The 20,575-nt window shown below is 61.7% G+C and overlaps 15 protein-coding genes across 15 annotated transcripts; 9 read left to right on the top strand and 6 right to left on the bottom strand.

Annotated features, from left to right (window-relative positions):
- Positions 1-284: 284 nt before the first annotated feature.
- OT_ostta07g02900 (K Homology domain, type 1) lies at positions 285-971 on the top strand (the record flags this gene model as incomplete). Its single annotated transcript, XM_003080335.2, has 1 exon — positions 285-971. The coding sequence occupies one exon, from the start codon at positions 285-287 to the stop codon at positions 969-971; it is 687 nt and encodes a 228-aa protein (XP_003080383.2).
- A 229-nt stretch (positions 972-1,200) lies between these two features.
- Positions 1,201-3,498, top strand: OT_ostta07g02890 (Thioredoxin-like fold; the record flags this gene model as incomplete). The annotated part of the gene is made up of 1 exon (XM_003080334.2): positions 1,201-3,498. One exon carries the CDS (start codon positions 1,201-1,203, stop codon positions 3,496-3,498), a length of 2,298 nt encoding a protein of 765 aa, XP_003080382.2.
- A 396-nt stretch (positions 3,499-3,894) lies between these two features.
- Positions 3,895-5,607, top strand: OT_ostta07g02880 (EF-hand domain pair; the record flags this gene model as incomplete). The annotated part of the gene is made up of 2 exons (XM_022983824.1): positions 3,895-3,949; positions 4,073-5,607. 2 exons carry the CDS (start codon positions 3,895-3,897, stop codon positions 5,605-5,607), a joined length of 1,590 nt encoding a protein of 529 aa, XP_022839451.1.
- An 81-nt stretch (positions 5,608-5,688) lies between these two features.
- OT_ostta07g02870 (Protein of unknown function DUF858,methyltransferase-like) lies at positions 5,689-6,507 on the bottom strand (the record flags this gene model as incomplete). The annotated part of the gene is made up of 1 exon (XM_003080332.2): positions 5,689-6,507. The coding sequence occupies one exon, from the start codon at positions 6,505-6,507 to the stop codon at positions 5,689-5,691; it is 819 nt and encodes a 272-aa protein (XP_003080380.2).
- A 58-nt stretch (positions 6,508-6,565) lies between these two features.
- Positions 6,566-8,179, top strand: OT_ostta07g02860 (Major facilitator superfamily domain, general substrate transporter; the record flags this gene model as incomplete). The annotated part of the gene is made up of 1 exon (XM_022983823.1): positions 6,566-8,179. The coding sequence occupies one exon, from the start codon at positions 6,566-6,568 to the stop codon at positions 8,177-8,179; it is 1,614 nt and encodes a 537-aa protein (XP_022839450.1).
- Positions 8,180-8,212: 33 nt separating this feature from the next.
- OT_ostta07g02855 (Protein of unknown function DUF866, eukaryotic) lies at positions 8,213-8,707 on the top strand (the record flags this gene model as incomplete). The annotated part of the gene is made up of 1 exon (XM_003080331.2): positions 8,213-8,707. The coding sequence occupies one exon, from the start codon at positions 8,213-8,215 to the stop codon at positions 8,705-8,707; it is 495 nt and encodes a 164-aa protein (XP_003080379.2).
- Positions 8,708-8,774: 67 nt separating this feature from the next.
- On the bottom strand, positions 8,775-9,218 carry OT_ostta07g02850 (Target SNARE coiled-coil domain; the record flags this gene model as incomplete). The annotated part of the gene is made up of 1 exon (XM_003080330.1): positions 8,775-9,218. One exon carries the CDS (start codon positions 9,216-9,218, stop codon positions 8,775-8,777), a length of 444 nt encoding a protein of 147 aa, XP_003080378.1.
- Positions 9,219-9,477: 259 nt separating this feature from the next.
- OT_ostta07g02840 (ENTH/VHS) lies at positions 9,478-10,497 on the bottom strand (the record flags this gene model as incomplete). The annotated part of the gene is made up of 1 exon (XM_003080329.2): positions 9,478-10,497. One exon carries the CDS (start codon positions 10,495-10,497, stop codon positions 9,478-9,480), a length of 1,020 nt encoding a protein of 339 aa, XP_003080377.2.
- Positions 10,498-10,650: 153 nt separating this feature from the next.
- OT_ostta07g02830 (unnamed product) lies at positions 10,651-11,691 on the top strand (the record flags this gene model as incomplete). The annotated part of the gene is made up of 1 exon (XM_022983822.1): positions 10,651-11,691. The coding sequence occupies one exon, from the start codon at positions 10,651-10,653 to the stop codon at positions 11,689-11,691; it is 1,041 nt and encodes a 346-aa protein (XP_022839449.1).
- Positions 11,692-11,792: 101 nt separating this feature from the next.
- Positions 11,793-13,271, bottom strand: OT_ostta07g02820 (Helicase, C-terminal; the record flags this gene model as incomplete). Its single annotated transcript, XM_003080327.1, has 1 exon — positions 11,793-13,271. The coding sequence occupies one exon, from the start codon at positions 13,269-13,271 to the stop codon at positions 11,793-11,795; it is 1,479 nt and encodes a 492-aa protein (XP_003080375.1).
- Positions 13,272-13,483: 212 nt separating this feature from the next.
- On the top strand, positions 13,484-14,920 carry OT_ostta07g02810 (Tryptophan synthase beta chain/beta chain-like; the record flags this gene model as incomplete). Its single annotated transcript, XM_022983821.1, has 1 exon — positions 13,484-14,920. The coding sequence occupies one exon, from the start codon at positions 13,484-13,486 to the stop codon at positions 14,918-14,920; it is 1,437 nt and encodes a 478-aa protein (XP_022839448.1).
- Positions 14,921-15,195: 275 nt separating this feature from the next.
- On the top strand, positions 15,196-16,563 carry OT_ostta07g02805 (Rubisco LS methyltransferase, substrate-binding domain; the record flags this gene model as incomplete). The annotated part of the gene is made up of 1 exon (XM_003080326.2): positions 15,196-16,563. The coding sequence occupies one exon, from the start codon at positions 15,196-15,198 to the stop codon at positions 16,561-16,563; it is 1,368 nt and encodes a 455-aa protein (XP_003080374.2).
- Positions 16,564-16,667: 104 nt separating this feature from the next.
- On the bottom strand, positions 16,668-17,291 carry OT_ostta07g02800 (hypothetical protein; the record flags this gene model as incomplete). Its single annotated transcript, XM_022983819.1, has 2 exons — positions 16,668-17,123; positions 17,241-17,291. The coding sequence occupies 2 exons, from the start codon at positions 17,289-17,291 to the stop codon at positions 16,668-16,670; spliced, it is 507 nt and encodes a 168-aa protein (XP_022839447.1).
- A 111-nt stretch (positions 17,292-17,402) lies between these two features.
- On the bottom strand, positions 17,403-18,131 carry OT_ostta07g02790 (hypothetical protein; the record flags this gene model as incomplete). Its single annotated transcript, XM_022983818.1, has 2 exons — positions 17,403-17,969; positions 18,075-18,131. The coding sequence occupies 2 exons, from the start codon at positions 18,129-18,131 to the stop codon at positions 17,403-17,405; spliced, it is 624 nt and encodes a 207-aa protein (XP_022839446.1).
- A 158-nt stretch (positions 18,132-18,289) lies between these two features.
- OT_ostta07g02780 (S15/NS1, RNA-binding) lies at positions 18,290-20,559 on the top strand (the record flags this gene model as incomplete). The annotated part of the gene is made up of 2 exons (XM_022983817.1): positions 18,290-18,705; positions 18,945-20,559. The coding sequence occupies 2 exons, from the start codon at positions 18,290-18,292 to the stop codon at positions 20,557-20,559; spliced, it is 2,031 nt and encodes a 676-aa protein (XP_022839445.1).
- Positions 20,560-20,575: the final 16 nt, after the last annotated feature.

Raw genomic sequence — 20,575 nt, 5'->3', positions numbered from 1 at the left:
CGACATCGCCCGCGCGCGCGCGCGGACGAGGACTCGCGGCGACGGCGCGCGCGCGGGCGCGGGCGATGGACCCCCTGTCGAGTCACGACCCACGGATCGAGGGACTCGGTGGTCGTGTCACCAAACCCCATACGCGTGTCCCGTGACGTGGGGTTCACACACGCGTCCGTCGCTCGGTCGGTGTCGATCGTCGATCGGGGTCGGCGGACTCGTATTGAGCGCGCGTGACGCCCGTGTGACGATCGCCGGCGGCTCCGACGGCGCCGCCGCCACACCCACGCGCGATGCCGAAGGCGACCAAGGCGAGCGAACGCGCGGTGGAGGAGATCGTGAACGACGACGGGGCGATCGAGATCGACCACGCGAGCGCGCTGCGACCGACGCGCGCGCCGCTGGGTGCGAGCGAGGACGTCGTGCGAGGGAAAGCGGCGGCGTATCGAAAGGTGAACGTCCCGGCGCATCGCTTCGCGCCGTTGCGAGAGCAGTGGATGACGCTGTACGAACCGGTGACGAAACAGATGAAGATTGATATGCGGATGAATCTCAAGCTGCGAAAGGTGGAGCTGAAGACGACGGCGAAGACGGAGGATGAGAGCGCGCTGCAGAAGAGCGCGGATTTCGTGCAGGCGTTTCTGTTGGGATTCGACGTCCAAGACGCGGTGGCGCTGTTGCGGTTGGACGATTTGTATCTCGAGTGTTTTGAGGTGAAGGATGTGAAGACGCTGCGAGGGGAGCACATGTCGCGAGGGATCGGGCGATTGGCGGGGAAGAATGGAAAGACAAAGTTTACGATTGAAAACGCGACGCGGACGAGAATCGTCATCGCCGATCAACACATTCGGATTCTCGGTTCGTTTCAAAACATCAAGGTCGCCAGGGACGCTTTGTGTTCCCTCATCTTGGGTTCACCTCCCGGGAAGGTGTACTCGCGTCTTCGCGCGGTCACCGCGCGGCTCGCCGAGCGCTTTTAGTCCGCGCTCGGGCGCGGCTTCTCTAGCCTCACCGCCGCGCCCACGCGCGCGCACGTAGTTTACATCCACTTCTCTAGCCCATCGCGCGCGGCGCACCGTCCGTGGACGACCGCGCACCGTCGCGCGTTCGCCTCTCGCCTCTCGCGTCTCGTCTCCGTCCCGCGCTCGCGCTCGGGCTCGGCGCCGAATCCCCTGCCCGCGCGTCCCGCACTTCTCGACGCGCGGCTCGATGTTCGTCCGCGCCGCGCGCGCGCATCCGAGCTCGATCGCCCCCCGCGCGGGCGCCCCGTCGCCCCCGCGCGCGCGCCGCGTCGCCGCGTCGCGCCGCGGCGGCGCCCGAGCGGTCGCGACGCGATCGAGCTCGGACACCGCCGACGACGCCGCGCGCGTCGCCGACGGCGAACCGGCGAACTGGAAGTACACCTATCTCTACGACGGCGCGTGCCCGGTGTGCCAAACGCTCAAGTCGGCGCTGGAAGGGACGGGCAAGGGAGAGGGACGGGTGTGGTACGTGGACATTTCGGATCCGGCGTACGACGCGAACGCGCATCAAGGGGTGACGTTCGCGGAGGCCATGGATACGATTCACGTGCTGAAGCGAGATGGATCGGAACCGTTGAGAGGGTTGCCGGCGATCGAGGCGCTGTTCAGCGAGGTTGGGTTAGGGTGGGCGGTGCGGTTGGCGACGATGCCGGCGATCGGTTTGGCGGCGAGCGTCATCTATAAACTCATCTCGAGTAATCGGTTGAAGATCGGCGGCGCGATGGGTGCTGGGATGATGGCGCTCGGTCGAGTTGGGATGGAGATTCGAGGCGAGAAGGCGTCGTGCGCCGAAGGGGACGAGTGCCGAGGGATCGCGACGCTCGAGGTGGACAAGGACTCGCAGGGAGTCGAGGAGGACAGCGGCATGTTCGAATCCGTGTACTCCGAGGGTCCGAGGGCTATTTTGGGCGCGTACGCGAGTGGTGGTATCGTTAGCGCCGCCATCGTGAACGTGCGAACGGGAGAACTCGAGTCCGAACTCATCACCGCCCCGCTCGAGGAGGGCGCGCTTTTGAACATCGCGAAGGTCGGCGAAGCGCTTCGCTCACTCACCAAGGAATTGAAGTGGCAGGGCGCGGTCTCGGTCGCGCTCCCAGGTGTGTGGCACGCCGATGAGAAGATGGGCGGAATCAGTGTCTACGCCGCTATGGAATCATTAAACCCACTCGACATGCGTCGCGACCGCGAAGAAACCGAAGAGTTGTTACGCATGTCTGTTGGATTGGACGTCACCGTCGTCACGGGCGCCGAGGCACACGGTTACGGTCACCAAGACTTGTGGGGAGAGGCCGCGCGCCGAATCAAGATCGGCACGACTCTGGACAGCGAGGATCCGGACAACGCGATGAGCGGTTTGACGGGCGTCGTGACCGCGGGTCACGAAGCCATTCACGTTGCGTTGTTTAAAGATGGCGTTCTTCGTACGAACGCCGACTTCAGAGAGGCTGATCTCGCGATTTCTTGGATCGAACCCGAGTGGGAGAACGCGAAACCCCCCTCCGCCGATTGCGAGGACGAAGAACAATGGCGAGCCTGGGCGACCAGAATCGCGGTGCACCTCGCCAAGGTTGAAAACTGCCGCTGCGCCCGCGGCGGCTTGGAGAGATGGGTCGTGAGCGGCAGCGTCGCTCAAAACTTTGATAAGTGGGCACATCTCATTCCCAAGCTGAGCGTCGTGCGGGCCGGTAGGCAGGCTGCTCCGCTCGTCAAGGGCGGTTCGAACTCGGTGGAGGGCGTTCGCGGCGCCGCCGCCGGCGGCTCGTTCCGCTTTAGATATATGTCGGATATTCGACGCGTGCGCGCCGCAATTGGAAAAGAAATCGGACGATCGCCGCAGCTCGTCACCGGTATTCAGCTTCGAGAGCTCTTCACCAAGTTTGGCGGCGACATTAACGACGACGCCATCGACTTGGACGCCTTCGTTCGCATGGTCGGAGCCATGGGCGTGCGCCTCCCAGAGGACGAGGTTCGTGAGCTCGTGTGCGACATTGACGTTCAATGCGAGTCATCGGTGACGTTCGATCAGTTCGAGACGTGGTACAGATCGGTGATCGGTACTGAGGTTGCCCAAGTGTTGCACACCGAATCCGCGGTTGACCAAGTTCTCGAGGAAGAGAAGGGCAGCGGACGTGCCGTGGTCTTGCAAGTTGGCTTCACCTCGTGCATGCCGTGCAAGAAATTTCTTCCTCACTTCGAACAGAGCGCGCGAGACAACAAGGAAAACTGCCGATACGTTCGCATCTACGGCAACGAAAATGCAAGCACCATTCACCTTGCTCGCGACCGTCTCGCCGTGAAGTCAACGCCATCATTTTTCATCTTCAAAGACGGCGTGGTCACCCATATGCATAGTGGGAGCAATCCGGAGAAGTTCGACGACGCCATCGCCGAACAAATCGGCGTCCTCCCGCGAGGCACCTTCGCCGCCAAGTGGAATCCGCCTGTGCCGAGCGAAGCCACCCTGACGTCGAAAGAGACGGCGTGATTCCACATCGAACCGCGCTTAATCGTTCGACTCCCGCCCGCTACACGCACGCCATCCACATTATTTTGTACACGCGCGTTGATTCATTGCAATGATCATCTCACGACGCCTATATCCGCTCGTCTCTCTCGCGCGCGCCTCGCGTCTATTTTAGCCGTCTCCAATCATGAATCGTCACTCGCTTCGCGTGATTTTGGTGTGTAAAGTCGTCGTCGCCTCAGCGCGCGACGCGTCGCGCACTCGCGTCTCCGCGCGAGAGCGTCGATTCCACATCAACGTGCATTCGCGCGACGGCGCGTGCGAACGCGACGCATCGCGCGACGGTCCTCGTCGACGTCGATCGCGCAAGAGAGATTTTCAAAAAGTTCGAAATTCGCACTCGGACAGTTTGAAGTCATGTCGAAGAATTTACACGTGCACGTGCGACCGCTTGGCGAACGATCGAATCGAGGTGCGCTTGGTGATCGATCGGAGACAGATGGAGGATGATGGGCTCGGAACGGCGCGGTGACGCGGGAGACGTCGTGATTGCGAGCGATGACTGACCGAGCGGCGAATCCGTCGATGCAAATAGGGAACGAGATCAGCGTCGCTTCGAAATTTCCGTCGAGTAAACTCAAGTTGGATGAGCTTTTTCTAAATTGGTTGTCCCTCCGGGAGAGCCAGGAGTTGGTGATGGAGCTGTTGCGGGAGGCGAAGGCTGGGAAGACGCTTCGGCAGCCCAAGTCGGCGACGGCTACAGCACACTCGCCGATGACGGCGTCGACGCCGCCGCGGAGTCCAAAGAAGGGCATGCGAGGATCTGGCGCGTTTTCTCCGTCGAGGCGCCCGCTGTCGAGGCAGACGTCGCTGTTCAACAATCGAGCGCCGGTTGAGAAACAAGCCATTCCAACATTTTACAAACCGGGAGGTGGCGGGCTGAGCGACGAGGCGAACGCCGGCAAGGTCGCACTCGCGGAGCGTTTATTCGAGAAGTTCCCGGCCGGGATGAATCTACAGCCGTTCTGTGACATTGTTCGCGACGTCATAGGGTTGCCGCGGTTCTTCGCACGACGAGTCATGAAGCTCGTTGCGGGCGCCAACGCAAACGTAGTCACCCGTGAGCAATGGTTTGGATACTGGAATTCGACCCTTCGCCGGCAGAAAGATGCGCATGCGGCGATGTTTGAAGTCTTGCGACGGCCGAACGCCCGCACGCTGGAGCATGCGGACTTTGTCGATGTGTTGATGGAGATGATGCAAACGCATCCGGGCCTGGAATTTTTGCAGCACACTCGAGAGTTCCAGGATAGATACGTCGAAACGGTGATTTATAGAATCTTTTACGCGTGCAACACAACATGGAACGGGCGAATGACGCTACGGGAGCTGAAGAAGTCTGATCTGTTGGAGCAAATGCTACTGGTAGAGGACGAAGAGGACATCAACCGCGTGCTCTCGTACTTTTCGTACGAGCACTTCTACGTTATCTACTGCAAGTTTTGGGAGCTCGACACCGATCACGACTTTTACATAGATCGGGAGGACCTTTTGCACTACGGTAACCACGCGTTGACGTATAGAATAGTTGCGAGAATTTTTGACCAGGCGGGGAAGCAATTCAAGTCGGAAAAGCCCGGGAAGATGTGCTATCAAGATTTTGTTTGGTTCATCCTGAGCGAGGAGCACAAGAGTCATCCCTCGGCGTTGGATTACTGGTTCAAATGCATTGACATCCATCACGACGGCGTGATCACGCGCGATGAGATCTTTTACTTCTACGAGGAGCAAATTCAGCGCATGGAGTGCCTGGCGCAGGAGCCCGTGCTCTTCGAGGATATTTTGTGCCAAATGATGGACATGATCAAGCCAGAGGTCGACGGGCGAGTCACTTTGCACGACTTGAAACGGAATAAAATGAGCGGGAACTTTTTCAATGTTCTCTTTAACATGAATAAGTTTATCGCTTTCGAGACGAGGGATCCGTTCCTCATGCGTCAAGAGCGAGAGGAGCCGCACTTGACGGAGTGGGACAGGTTCGCTCGAGGGGAGTACCTTCGTTTGTCCATGGAGGAAGACGAAGACATGGACACGAACAACGTCGTGAGCTGGGAAGAGTCTCCGATGTGATGACGATACTGTACGAGTTTGATATTTTGTAATAATAATCGCGAGAAACAAGAATTGAATAACAATAACGGTAGCGACTAGTCACGGCTCGATGACGTACATGCGCACCGTGAACAGCTCGGGCGGAAATCCAGTTTGCTTGCGATGCTCGACGCATCGCATGCCCGAACGCTCGATAATGTGCAGCAGATACTCGTGACAGCGCGTCACTGAGGAGTCCTCTAAGTCTAAAATGAACCCGCTCGACGCGTTGTTCTCCTTCATCACGATGCAGCCACCCTCGCGCAAACCATCTCTACACCGCCTCAGGAACGCGACGAGATCGTCATCGGTGAGATGTCCGATGCACCACTGAATCCAAATCACATCATACGCCCCCACTTCGGGCGTGAACGTCTCCAGAGGCTCTTCGAAGAACTCCCTCGCTCGGTGTCCGTCCGTCCGTCCCGTCCCCGTCACCGCCGGGTCCGCGCGCGCCGCGTCGAGAAAGTGTCCACACGGCTCCACCAGGTCCACTTCATCGAAATGATCGATCAAAAACGTCCCCGTCACCCGTCCAACCCCGGCACCGCAGTCCAACGCCCGCGTCTTCTCTCTCGTCGCTCCGCCGCCGTCCGCCTCTCGTCGCCCGCGCGCGTCTCTCAACAACACCGAATTATCTCGCGCGTCCAACGGCGACACCGCGCCGAACCCCCCGAGGACGCCCTCGACGTTCGCATCGACCCCGTCCCAGTACTCGATCCCTCGGGCGTACCACAGCGGTTTCCCGTCGTCGCGCGTGGCGCCTCTCGCGACGCGCCGCCAGAACTCGTCGTGCGCGCCGACGGGTCTCCCGAGGTCGTCCACGCCCAGAAACACCGTCGCGCCCGAGGTCGTGGACGCGGGCGCGCGCGCGGACATCTCGACGCGCGCGCGCGGGGCGCTCGGCGGCGTGAAGTGCGGAGCGGCGTCGGTTGGCATGGCGTCGCGCGCGCGGAATAGCGTCGCGCAGCTCGTCGTCGCGTGCGCGTTGACGGCGCTGCTCGGAGGATCGCTGCAGATACATAAACTCGCGTCGCTTGATTCGGCGGGACGGAGGTTCGGACGCGTGCGGACGTCGGCAAAGGTTGGATTTCTCGTCCCGTTCGCGCTGGCGAAGAGCGGAGCGAACGCGGGCGTCGGCGGCGTCGCGGATCGCCGAGGACGAAGACGGACGACGATCGTGGGGTGGTGCGTGGGATGCGTGGCACCGATTTTAGGATTTATCGCGGGCGGGGTGGAGGATGGATTGAGCGTCGTCACGGCGTCGGCGTTATTCTTGGGGTTCGCGCAAGGGACGGTTTGGACGGCGCTCGTGTTGGCGAGCGTCGATTTGTGCGGGAAGGCCAGGAGAGGGTTCGCTTCGGGGTTAAACGAGACGGTGGGGTACACCGCGATAGCGCTCTTCGCCGAGGTGTACGGGTCGATGGAGCGAAACTGGGTGAGGTGTGCGTGGAAGACGCAGAGTCGAAGCGCGGCGTGCGCGGCGAAAAATGTAGCCGGGACGTGCGCGACGGCGGACGATTGGGTCAAGCAGTGCGTCGGGGAGTGCGTGTGTGAGGGGTATATGCGCGGTCCGATGGGGGTGGAGCTCGCGATGTGTCTCATCGGCCTCGCTGTGGCGGTGTTTGTGTTCAAAGAAACGTCTCGTCTTTCGGATTCGGGAAGCGTCTTCGGCGGCGGTGGCTCGCATCCGTGGGCGAGCGAGATCCAGGAGGAGGACGAGGATGAGCTACGCGCAAACGAGGTAGAGAGTAGTGATGGGGGCACTATACGCGTAATCGCGGCGCCCAAAGAGAGTCTCAAGGATGCGATGATTCGAACGACGTGGCGGAACAAGAACACCGCCGTCGTGTGCGCTGCAGCGTTTTGCGCAAACTTCGAAACAGCCGTCGCTTGGGGGCTCATGTCGGTCTGGGCGCGCGACTCGCTCGGTCTTACCGGTCGTGAGCGTGACTTTTTCACAGCGTGTTATTCCTTCATGAAGGGTTTCACGCAAATCGCCGCTGGAACGCTGAGCGACACAATCGGCAGACGTCGACCCATAGCGTACGGCTTGATCGGAGGTTCTATCGCGCTGCTCATCGCTGCATTCGGCGCTGGATTCCATGGGAAGCTTTCGATCGGGAAAACGGGCGAGAGTGAGCTCAAATCGATGCAGCTCGCGTATTTGACACTCTCATCCACCACGCTCGGCGTGTGCACGGGAATGACGTATCCCGTCCTCGCGGCCGCCGCCGTGGACCACGCCCCGGACGCCCGGCACTATGCCTCGACGCTCGGCGTCGTTCGATTCTGGCGTGATTTAGGATACGTCATGGGCGTCCCCATAGCCGCCGTTGCGGACGCCGCGAGCGCTGAACTCGCCCTGATACTCGTCGCCGCCTTCATGGCAACCGCCGGGTACGCGGTGAACCGCGTGTACGAAGAAGCCATCCCGACCCTCGAGAACGCGTCGATCGACCCAAGATCGAGCGGATACGTGCACACGCCATCTGAGCCGACCGCGGGAGTCGACATAGAGTTGTCCTCCGCGTCTAACGGGTCATTGTAATGTAACGTACGCGACGCCGCCTCACAGCGCGACATGGTCCTCTTGGTGCTCTACGTCAAGGCGACGCTCGAGAACGTCGCCACGATCGAGTTCCCCTCGCCCGACTATCACTACTGCTTTGACGCCAAGGATTCCCTCAGCGACGACGTGCGCGAGGGCGTGTTCGCGTGCGAATCCGACGTCATCGACCTCGACAACTCCAGAGGCCAGGCCAACTTTGTGATCAAGTTTCCCGATTCAAAGAAACAAGCGAGCGTGGTGTTCGAGCACGTCAAGGGATTGACCACGAAGGGTGTGATACGTGCGTCGGAAGAGTGGACGCCGGTGATGGGATTCGAGTGCAGAGGGTTGGAGCTGGAGAAGTTTGTCCCGACGAAGGGCGTCACGATAACGAGCGCGAGCGGGACGGTTTGGAAGGATGTCGATCTGAGCGAAGATCCCGACGGATGGTACGAGTACTGCGAGAAGGGTGGAGACTCGGTCGGTGTCACCGATTTTGCGTTCGAGTTTCGTAAGCACAAGGCGTGATCGCGCGCGGTCACGAAACGCGGAGTTCGCTCGGCGACGATGTAGTACGAATCAAAAACTAGGCTATTCAGTGATGTCGCACGCTCTGCCCCGTCCCTCTGGGCACTAAGAACCGAATCGCCTTGTTAAACTTGACGAAGAAGAACATCCCGAGGAAGGCCAACACGGCGAAGAACATCAACGACATCAAATGTCCGCCCTTTGCCCGCTCGTACGCCGCGCCCAACTTTCTCCTCACGTCCCGCATCGCCGCGTCTCCCGAGCTAAAATCTATCGTCAGCGCATCGATCAGATCCCCTCGAATCGTCGCTTCCTCTCCGATCCGTCGCGACATGCTCTTCAGCTGTTTCACCTTGCTCCGCAGGCTCGCGACGTCGTCCTCCAAATCGAACCCGCTCGACGTCGTCGGCATGTCCATCGCGAACTCCCCGGGCGCGTTCGTCTGCGCGTTCGGTCTCGACGTTAATCCAGCGCCGTGCGCGGGCGCGTACGACGTCGCGCGCGGGTGCATCGTCGTCGTCGAGCTCGAGGAGATCGCGTTGACGATGCGCGCGAAATCGCACGCGGCGTCGACCGCTCGCTCGGCGTCGACCGCGGTGACGTGCGCGAGCGCGCGGACGGGGGCGCGGAGGTATCGTCCGCGATTGGTCCGCGCGCGCGTCGCGAGATGCGGACGTCGGGACGCGGGGTGGTGTGTTATTTTTTGGTTTCATTCAACGGTCCGAGTGGTTGATTTCGACCGTCGCGGGACGCGCGAGGCGAAGACGCTGCTAGGCGCGTCGACGCTTCGCGCCGTCGCCGCCGGAGGCGTACTCGTCCGGGACGTCGCTTGGGTCGTAATCATCGTCATCGTTCGCGTCGTCGCGGTCGAAATCGACGGGTTCGGGGAGGGCGGCGTCGCCGCCGGCTTCGATTTGAGATGCGACGTGCGCCGCCGCCGCCTTGGACGCCTTCTTACGAACCTTGAGCGCGCGAACGAGATCTTGCGTGAGATTTCCCACGTCCACGTTCGCTCGAGCTGTTTCGACGCGCGAGAGCGCCGCTCGGAGCTTCTTCTCGACGTCGTCCAAGATCTCGCCCAGAGCTTCTCCGGCGTCTCGCTTGTCCACGACGGCGCTTTCGTATCGCTGAATCGCACGCAGCGTCGCCGTTGGATCCTCGCTCGCGTCTATCGCGCTCTCATCTAGCAAATCATCTCGCGCGTCCGCGTCGTACACCTCGCACGCCCTCGCGAACTCGCGCTCAGCCTTTTCCATCTTCACCAAGACTTTCGTCAACGACGCGTTCTCGCCGCTCGGCGCCGGGGCCTCCGCGAGCTCACCTCTCGCTCGCTTCGCCGCCGGCACCGCGCTCGCGGCTTTCACCGCCCCACCGTCCTCTTTACCTCCATCCTTCCCGTCCACGACGTCCTTCACCCAGCTCTCCGGCTCGGCGCCTCCGAAGACTCTCCGCTCGCCCCACACGCGCGTCAACCTCAAAATCTTCTCCCTGCTCCCGCTCTCACCACTCTCCAGCACGTGTCGCACCGCCCCCGGAAGAATCGTCTTAAACGCATCCGTCCACTCCGCCCCTCGCTTCCTCGACGTCTGCGCCACGTCGCTCGCGAGGTACAGAAACGCCAATTTCCGTTCCCTCGGCGCCCGCTCGAGTTCATCCCTCCACGCGCGCGCGAGCTCACGCGCGCGCCGTCGATGAAACACGCACCAGTGCGAGAGCGTTTCGATCGACTGCTGCGTCGTCGACAGCGACGCGAGCTTGCGCGCGAACGCGTCCACGGGATCCGACGCCATGATCGCGTCGACGTCTCGCGCCGTCGTCACCTTTCACTCGCACGTGATCGACGCCTTTCGACGCCTTTCGAGATCCACCGCGGCACCGGTCGACGCCTTTCGACGACGACCGGTGCGACGGACGCGACGGCACATTCGCCATCGGGCGACGCGATGGGGCCGCGCGCGCGCGCGCTCGCGCTCGCGATCGCCGCGTGGACGCTCGCGGGCGCGCGCGCGGACGCGGACGCGTGCGCGGCGGCGCGACGGACGTGCGAACGAACGGTGGAGCGCGCGATGGGGGACGATGGGGCGTTGATGCGATTCGTCGACGACGCGCGGACGCGGGCGCGAACGGCGACGAGGGGGGCGGCGGAAGCGCACGCGTTGACGCTCGACGCCGCGCGCGAGAGAGAGAGGTCGGCGGAGATGTTCGCGCTCGGGTGCTGCGCGATGGACGGGGGATGCGTCGAGGACGTCGGGACGGAGGCGGAGAAGGCGGCGGTGCGCGCGGTCGGGGCGGACGCGCTGTTCGCGGCGCAGGCGATTGAAGATGCGGTGAAATTTCCGTGGGCGGGAACGCTCGGGGCGGACGCGAGGGCGTGCGCGCGAGGACGAGGGTGCGACGCGGAGAGCGCGGCGGCGTATGAAAAATCTGGAAACGCGGGCGACGAGCTCGGGAAATTGCGAGCGGGCGACGCGGCGTTGAGGCGATACGCCGCGGGACTGGCGACTAGAATAGGCGGTGAGGGGGCGGTGGAGGTGTGCGATGCGAGTCTTGGGGGCGATGCGGGCGACGCGGCGCGGGCCAGGACGCTGTACAAGGAATTGTTGACGTCCAACGCGTTCGACAAGGTTGCGTCGGAGAGACTGCGCGAGGTCACGCGCTTAGAAGAGCTGTGGATCGATCCATCAAAAGGAGGTAAGCCGGATATGGCGTACGCCATGGCGGATGCGTTGGTGAAATTGACGGTTCGCGTCTCGGTGGCGCTCGCCGTGCTCGCCGTGTCGTACGTCTATCGCGACAGTCGTTGGATGGGTGGATTGTGGCGTTTGGTGCGAACGGTGCTCTTGTTCGGCATCGTGATAGATACCATCGCTCGCGTCCGCGCGTTCATCAAGTGGTTACGTTGGAAACCACCGGTGACTAATACGCGCGCGGCGAGACGCGAAGAGAAGCGTCGCGAGCGACGCAAGAGCGGACATCACGCGTGAATAGACGTAGATGATTCCTTGTTGATACCGAACTTTTCCGAATCAAATTATTACAACGTCTACGGTGTCTTTCTAATATGTCTCTACCACAAAACCAGCATCTAAAGAGCCTCTTCCTTGGACATCAGGCCGGCGTCTTCCAACACTTTTTCAAATGTCACGTCGTCGTTGAAGTGCACCTCGGGAATCTTGTGATTGAAGTGTAACTCAATCTGATCGCAAATCGCGCGTTCAGAGTCGCCCAGGATGAGGTTGAACGCTGCGCCCTTTTTACCGAAGCGCCCGCTGCGACCGATGCGGTGAAGGTATGTCTCGTAATTTGGCGAGCGCGGGTTATGGAACTCCACGGGCATGTCGTAGTTGATCACGAGCGTCACCGTGCTCACGTCCAAACCTCTGGAGAGCACGTCGGTGGCGATGAGAATTTTGGTCAAGCCGTCACGGAACTCTTTCACGACTCGGTCGCGATCGCTATGTTCCATCTGTCCCTCGATGACAGTGCACTTGTATCCGCTTGCGTTCATCGACGCGTGGAGTCTGCGCGCGCCCTCGCGCGTGCGAACGAAAATGATGGTTTGACCAATCTTATCGCACAACGGGAAGATCTTCTCCTTGAGCAACACGTCTTTGGCGTCCACGGAGTTCACCACGACGCGATGCTGCTTGATGACATCGAGCGAAAGCTCGGTGGCCGGGATGAAGATTTGGTTTGCGTTGGGCACGACTTTCGTCGCAAAGCTCTTCACCGCCTCGTTAAACGTGGCGCTAAAGAGCAAGACCTGCCACGCCTTGGCGCTCATGGAAAGATGCTTCAAGATCTTCGTGCTATCAACGCGATGCCCATCGGTGGCCATCATGTGATCCGCTTCGTCGAAGACGAGGATCTTCATGTTGTTACACGCCAGTTGTCGCTCTCGCATCCAGCGCAAAATTTTCCCCGGCGTCCCGATCACCGCCTGATCCACAATCTTGTTACGATTCGTGTTATCCCACTTCGGATCCGCCGTGCTCGCGATCGTTATCCCGGTGTACTTCCCCATGCGTTCCATCACGCTCACGTTTTGCACCACCAGCTCGCGCGTCGGGCAAATCATCAACCCCTGCGGCGTCTTCACCGCCGGATCAATCCGGCTCAGCATCCCCAACGTAAAGCACGTCGTCTTCCCACTCCCGTTATGCGCCTGCGCGATCAAATTCCTATGCGGCGGCATCAGGATCAACGGCAGCGTCTCCGCCTGAATCTTCGACGGCTTTTCAAACTTCATCTCCCCGTACAACCCCCGCAGGAGCTCCGCGCTCAGGCCCAGATCCTCGAACGTCTTCGCGCTCGAGTACGGCGTGGACGGATCGACGATCGTCTTCCGCACCTCCCCCGCGTGTTCTTCCCGCAAGCCATCGCTCTTGAGCGCGAGATCCGGGGCGTCGACCACCCCAGCGCGCGCGCCCACGTCGGTGGTTCGTCGCAGTGAATCCGCGATCGCGTCCACGGCGTCGCCGTGCGCGCCCGCGCGGACGTCTTCGAACCCGGGCGGGGGCGGGGGTAAATCCGTGGTCTCGTCCGAGGCCCAGGGCGCGGACATCGCGCGCGCGATCGTCGGGCGGCGACCGATCGCGCGCGCGACGTCATCGATGATGGCGCGTGTGGGCCATCGACGAGTGATGACTCGAGAAATGACGGACTCGAGTCGACCCCATCGCGAGGTTTCGCCCCTCGCGCGCGCCGTCGGGACGCCGCACACGCCGACGCGCGCGCGAACACCCGCGCGCGAGGGACGTCCGTGAGCGACGCGACATGGCGGCGGTGACCGCGGCGCGCGCGCGCGTGACCACGACATCGCGCGCGATGGGGGTCGATAAGGGACGACCCACCGCGGCGCCGGGCCGGGGTGCGACGACGACGCGACGGGCGGTGACGCCGGTGACGCCGGGTGGGGACATCTCCAAGGAACAACGCCCGGACGCGGCGGGGCGGTACGGGCGGTACGGGGGGAAGTACGTGCCGGAGACGTTGATTCCGGCGCTCGCGGAACTCGAGCGCGAGTACGAGGCGATCAAGACGGACGCGGCGTTCCAGGCGGAATTGAAGAGCGTTTTGAAGGATTACGTCGGGAGAGAGAGCCCGTTGTATCACGCCGAACGATTGAGCGAGGCGTTTAAGGATGCGGACGGGAACGGGCCGGAGGTGTATCTGAAGCGCGAAGACCTGAATCACACCGGGGCGCACAAGATTAACAACGCGGTCGGTCAGGCGCTGTTGGCGAAGCGCATGGGGAAGAAGCGCATCATCGCCGAGACCGGTGCGGGACAACACGGCGTCGCGACGGCCACGGTGTGCGCGCGATTCGGTTTGGAGTGTATCATTTACATGGGCGCGGCGGACATGGAGCGACAAAAGCTCAACGTGTTCCGCATGCGCTTGCTCGGCGCCACGGTTCGCCCGGTGTGGGCGGGCACGGCCACGCTCAAGGACGCCACGTCCGAGGCCATTCGTGACTGGGTGACGAACGTCGAGGACACGCACTACATCCTCGGTTCCGTCGCCGGTCCGCACCCGTATCCGATGATGGTGCGCGACTTCCACGCGTGCATCGGACAAGAGACGAGAGCGCAAGCTATGGAAAAGTGGGGCGGTCTTCCGGATATCCTCGTCGCGTGCGTTGGCGGTGGATCCAACGCCATGGGCTTGTTCCACGAGTTCATCAACGACGAGTCCGTACGCATCATCGGCGTCGAAGCCGGCGGCGAGGGCATCGCGCCGGGTCAAAAGCACGCCGCCACGCTCACGCTCGGCACCCCGGGTGTGCTTCACGGCTCGTTCTCCTACTTGATTCAAGATGAAGAGGGTCAAATCGTCGAACCGCACTCCATCTCCGCCGGTCTCGACTACCCGGGCATCGGTCCGGAGCACGCCTTCTTGAAGGATTTCGGTCGCGTCGAGTACCACGCCATCACGGATAAGGAGGCGCTCGACGCGTTCGTGAACACGTCGCGTTTGGAAGGTATCATCCCGGCGCTCGAGACTTCCCACGCCTTGGCGTACTTATGGAAGCTCTGCCCGGGTCTCCCGAACGGCACCAAGGTTGTCCTCAACTGCTCTGGTCGCGGCGACAAGGATGTGATGACCGCCGCCAAGTTCCTTGACATCAGCGGTGAGGTCGGCGAGGCGCCCCCGGGCACTCGCATTCCCCCGGGTGCTCCCGGCGGACCGCCGCTCGGCGGTGCGCGATAAACGCGCGGTCTTCCGCACCGCGACTCATCGCTCGACTGCATAAAGTCGACGAAGATTACTTTACTAGGAAGCCGTTCGCTTCATTTTGTCATCACACGCGATGCTCATTTATCCTCACACCCCACCGCGCCATGACCGCGCGCGCGTTCACCCAGCCCGCGTCGCTCGACCACCCGCGCGCGCCGTCGGCGTCGCGCACCCGCGCGCGCGCCCGGACGCGACTGAAACCGCTCGCCGCGCTCGCGACGACTGAAGAAGAAGCGTTTGAAGCTTTCATGCGCGACGCCTCCATCCGCTCTCGCGTCAAGCTCGGTCGCGGTGAAAACGGTCGAGGGCTGTTCACCACGTCCATGGTGGGCATGAAGAGCGTCGAACTTTTGCTGGAAGTGCCGCTGGACGTGTGCATCGTCGCGCCCGTGGGCGACGGGTCGGCGGCGAGCGCGGACGACACGGCAAAGGCGGTCGTCGCGTCTTGGGAGCGAAGAAACCGCGAGGTCCCGCAAGCGATCAAGGATATGATGTTTGAGAAGAATTCGGACGCGCGGGAGCTCGCGTGCGCGCTCTGGGTCTTATTCGCGACGCGCGCCGGGGGGGAGGTGTGGGAGTCGTACGCGAGCTGGTTGCCGAATAAGCGGGACGGATTGCCGTCGATGCTGTTGGCGGCGGAGGAGGAGTTGGAGATGATGCAGAACGAGTCGATGACGGCGAGAGCGAGAGAGTTGCGTGGGCTCGTTCGTAAAGCGTTCGATCGCGTGCCGTTCGCGCACGGGATTCCGGGAAGCGTGACGCTGGAGGATTTGAGCTGGGCGTACGCGTTGGTGACGAGCCGCGCGATCGCGAGCGACGTTGGAAAGGATCCGGACGGCGTGGATGACACCCAGGTAGCGGTGATGGCGCCGTGTGTGGACATGGCGAATCACGTTGACGTGACGAACGTGACGGCGCTGAAGAAAATTGGCGCCACGGATGGCGGTGGTCTTCGCGGAGCGTATTGGCGTTTGATGACCGGCGGTAGCGTCGACGGCGGCGGCGGCGCGTGCTGTCTGGAAACGAACCGTCCGATCACGAGTGCGGACGAAGAGGTGACGATTTCGTACCAACCAGACGCGACGAACGATGAACTAATGGTTAGTTACGGTTTCAGTTTGAAGGGCAATCGCAACGATAGACTTCCGTCACCAAAAGACAATTGGCTTCGTCTCGGCTCTCTTCGTCAAGCAATCGAGGACTCCGGTGTGTTGACGATGGAAACACCCGAAGAAGACGCGCGTCGGCTCATCGCCGTCCTCAGTTCCGCGTGTGGATTGTCCATCGGTCAAGAGACGGCGCCGGATGACGACTGGTCTTTCGACGCCGATGGGACGGAGCGAGAAATCGACAACGCCATCGCGCTCGGACAGATTTGGGAAAGTGAGCTGACGTCGTACGCGACGACATTAGAAGAGGATGAAGCGATTTTAGCGAGTGGTACTAATTATCCCACCGCGTTCGGCCGGGCCGCAGTGCAGTACCGAGCCGAACGGAAACGCCTCTTACAAAGTGGTTTGGGTGTTCTCAACGCGTACGTCGATTGGTTTTACTCTGAAGACGACGTCGAAGTCGACGCGGTGGATGAAGAGGCGCTGCCGATCGGGATGGAGTGAGCACAGGGAGAATATTTAGCGTAGCTTAGCGCAAGAATTGAAAGATTACCGTTACTAGCGAGACAAGAATTTTGGCGCACAGAGCGCCGACGCGTGCGAATTTTCTACAGCTGCGGAAATTTCAGCGAGCTCATCGCCTTTTCAGCCTGCTTCGTCAACCGATCTACCTCCACCTTGGCCGCGCGAATTATATCCGCGTGCGCGCTCGCCGCCTGCTCCGCGAACGCGAGCGCCTCCTTCGCCGCCGCCGTCTCCCGCTCGCTCTCATCCAACTCCGCCCTCGCCTTCTCGCACTCCCGATCCACCTCCGCGAACAACGTCCTGGCTTTTTCCAACGCCGCCTTGGCGTCCGTTCGCCTCGCCGAGACCTCGCCGTACGCGCTCGCGTTCTTCTCCCGCGACGTCTTCGACCGCCACCACCGCCCTTTGGCCTTCTCCAGTTCCTCCTCGTCCACCCGCGCGCGTTCCATCGCCGCTTGAAGCTGACGCTCGGACGCCGACACCGCGCTCTCGGCTCGATAAATCTCCGCCGCCGCGGGGGCGTAGTACGCGGCGATGCCCTGCGTGCGACAGCGTCGAGGATCAGTCCACGAGAACATCAAGGTCGATTCAAGAACGCGCGTGATTCTACACCTCTACGCGACGGAGAGGCGCGTGAGTTCGTCGACGTGACGTACCGCGGTGATACCACCGATGGCGGTGAACGCGAGGGCGCGCTGGGACGCCATCGCGCGCGAGGAAGTGCAGCGAGCGGGCGAGCGGGACGCTTTCGCGATACGCGCGAGCGTCGGTGTGATTCAAAGTAATTCCGCGCGCGTGTCGCCCCGTCGTCTACCGTTCTATACTTTACATTCTATCGCGGGATTCAGCGGCCGAAGGACGTCGAGCGAGAGATCCGACGCGTCGAGATTGAGCTCTTTGCTGACGTCGACGAAGCGCGTCGCCTCCGCCGGGCCGACGATGAGCGAAATCACAACCCTATGACTCCCGTCGGCGTCGGCGCCGACCTCGTTCGCCATCGCATCCAACGCATCGTCCGCGAACGCGCTCGTCAGCCGCGCGCGATACGTCGAGGCGTCTCTCGGAGAGTCGTAGTGCACGAGCGCTTTCACGCGCGCCGCTCTTTCGCCTCGCGCCCGCCTCGGCGCGCACGCGTCCGTGGTCACCAACACCCCCACATCACCGTCTTCCACGTACCGCCTCGCGTTCCAATCGTTCAACGCACGCTCGCGCGCGTGCGGCGCGAGATCACCGTGCAGCGCCGTCGCGTCCGCCGCCCGTCCCGTCCGCGCCGCCGCGCGCGCCGTCGTCTCCAACGCTCGATCCATCGACGCTCGATCGTCCACGAACGTCACGAACGACGCCCGCATCGTCACCAGCGCTCCCACGACGTCCGCGAACGCCTCCTGCGCGCGCGCGCGCGTCAATCCTCCGCTCGAGCCCATCGTGTCGTGCGCACATCACTCGCGCACATCATTCGCGCGTCCGTCCATCCATCCGCGCGCGCGCACCTCCCGACCGTCCACCGTCGCGCTCGCGACGTAGCGATGGATCGCGCGCGCGCGCATGGGCGCCGCGGCGACCGACGGCGCGCGCGCGACGCGCCGAGGCGACGACGACGACGGAGTCTCAATGACAAAACACATCACACGCGGACCCTCTCACCCATCGCGCCCGATCGCGACGGCGTCGCCGCGACAGCGCGCGCGCACGCCTCGCGCACGCGATGGAGACGCTGGAGGCGATGCAGGAGGAGGTGAACGCGGCGGGGGCGAACGTGCGAGCGCTGAAAGCGGAGGGAGCGTCGCCGGAAGCGATCGCCGCCGCCATCGACGCGCTGAAAAAGACGAAACTGACGCTGGAGAGCGAGCTCGCGACGTTGAAGGAGGCGGGCAACGCGGAGGCGAAGGCGAAGGAGGAGTTTCGATCGAAACTGAGCGGTGTGCTCGAGGGACGGTTGTTTTATATTCCGTCGTTTAAGATTTACGGCGGCGTGGCGGGGTTGTACGACTACGGACCGCCGGGGTGCGCGGTGAAGGCGAACGTACAGGCGTTCTGGAGACAGCACTTCGTGTTGGAGGAGAGCATGTTGGAGGTGGAATGTCCGGCGGTGACGCCGGAACCGGTGTTGAGGGCTTCTGGGTGGGTAGAGATTCGACGCGCGCGACGACGGCGGACGCGTTATCCGCGAGACGAGAGCGAGACGCGAATACCGGTGAAGAAGCAAATAAGTTCCAGCTATCGCTGAATATTCCGTGATTACGAAACTTACGCACTCAAACCCCTGAGGTTTACGCGTCGCAACGGGTCGTGCGAGATGAGACGCTCGAGAGAAGCGAGAAGACTGACGACGCGGTTGCGCGCTTTTTCACCCCGCACAGGCATGTCGAAAAGTTCACCGATCTCATGGTGAACGACGTGCAGACGAAGGAATGCTACCGTGCGGATCATCTTCTCGAGGAGAAGATCGAGGAGCTCTTGCGAGACCCTATGCTCAAGGCGGACCGCCGCCGCGAATTGGAGGACTTGCAGGCTCGTATCGACGAGCTCAAGGTTGAGGAGATGTCCGTCGCTTTGAAGGACACGAACACAAAGGCGCCAGTCACGAACAACGACTTGAGTGAGCCGTATCCGTTCAACTTGATGTTCCCGACGCAAATCGGTCCGTCCGGCGCGGTCAAGGGTTTCCTGCGCCCAGAAACCGCGCAGGGCATCTTTGTCAACTTCAGAGACTTGCTCTACTTCAACGGTGGCAAGCTTCCGTTCGCAGCAGCGCAGATTGGGCAAAGTTTCCGCAACGAAATCGCACCGCGTGCCGGTCTCTTACGCGTTCGCGAGTTCACGCAAGCGGAGATCGAGCACTTCGTGCATCCAGATCACAAGGAACATCCTCGATTCGCAGAGGTTGCGAACATCCAACTTAACCTCTTTAGCCAGGAAGCGCAGTTGGCCGCGGTAAAAAAGCCGTTTCTGATGACCGTCGGCGACGCCGTGAGCAAGGGCATTATCGCGAACGAGACTTTGGGTTACTTCATCGCTCGATGTCATCTGTTCCTCATGGCAATCGGCATCGATTCGGCGCGTCTTCGCTTCCGTCAACACTTGAAGCACGAGATGGCGCACTACGCCGCTGACTGCTGGGATGCCGAAATTCAATGTTCGTACGGCTGGATCGAATGCGTCGGTCTCGCTGATCGCTCCGCATTCGATCTTAACGCGCACTCCGAGAAGTCCAAGGTGGATTTGGTCGCGTACGAGCGCTTTGACACGCCGATCCAAGAGGAAGTTCTCGTGATGACGCCAAACAAGCAAATTCTCGGTAAGGCGTTCAAGAAGGACGCAAAACCGATCACTGAAGCGCTCCAAGCTCTCGGCGAGGCCGAAGCTTTCGCGTTGCAAGAGGCGTGCGCGGCGAACAGCTCGGCGGCGCTCAAGACGGATGCGGGTGAGTTCCAAGTGTCTGCGGACATGTTCAAGGTGGAGAAGGTCACCAAGACACTAAACGGACGCAACTATACGCCATCCGTTATCGAGCCGTCCTTCGGTATCGGTCGCATCATGTACTGCATGTTCGAGCACGCCTTCTACATTCGTCCAGATGACGAACAAAAGACTGTGCTCAAGCTCACGCCCGTCGTCGCGCCGATCAAGACGACGATCTTCCCGCTCGTCAACGATGATAAACTGAACGACATCGCCAATCAGATGAATAAGACGCTCACGAGCAACGGTATCAGCGCCAAGTTGGACACGACTGCCGTCTCCATTGGCAAGCGTTACGCGCGGACCGATGAGCTCGGCGTCCCGTTTGCCGTCACAGTTGATCACAGATCCACCACCGATGGCACGGTCACCGTGCGTGAGCGCGATTCGTGCGACCAAGTGCGCGTTCCCATGACAGAAGTCGCCGAACTTCTCGGTCGTCTGTGCAAAATGACCGCGACGTGGGCCGAAGCCACGGCGAGCTATGAAAAGCAAGCCACCGCCGACGATTAATACGTCACAGCGGCAG

Source organism: Ostreococcus tauri (genome assembly GCF_000214015.3).
Source record: "Ostreococcus tauri WGS project CAID00000000 data, contig chromosome 07, whole genome shotgun sequence".
NCBI lineage: Eukaryota > Viridiplantae > Chlorophyta > Mamiellophyceae > Mamiellales > Bathycoccaceae > Ostreococcus > Ostreococcus tauri.
This window is presented reverse-complemented; position numbering and strand designations above follow the sequence as displayed.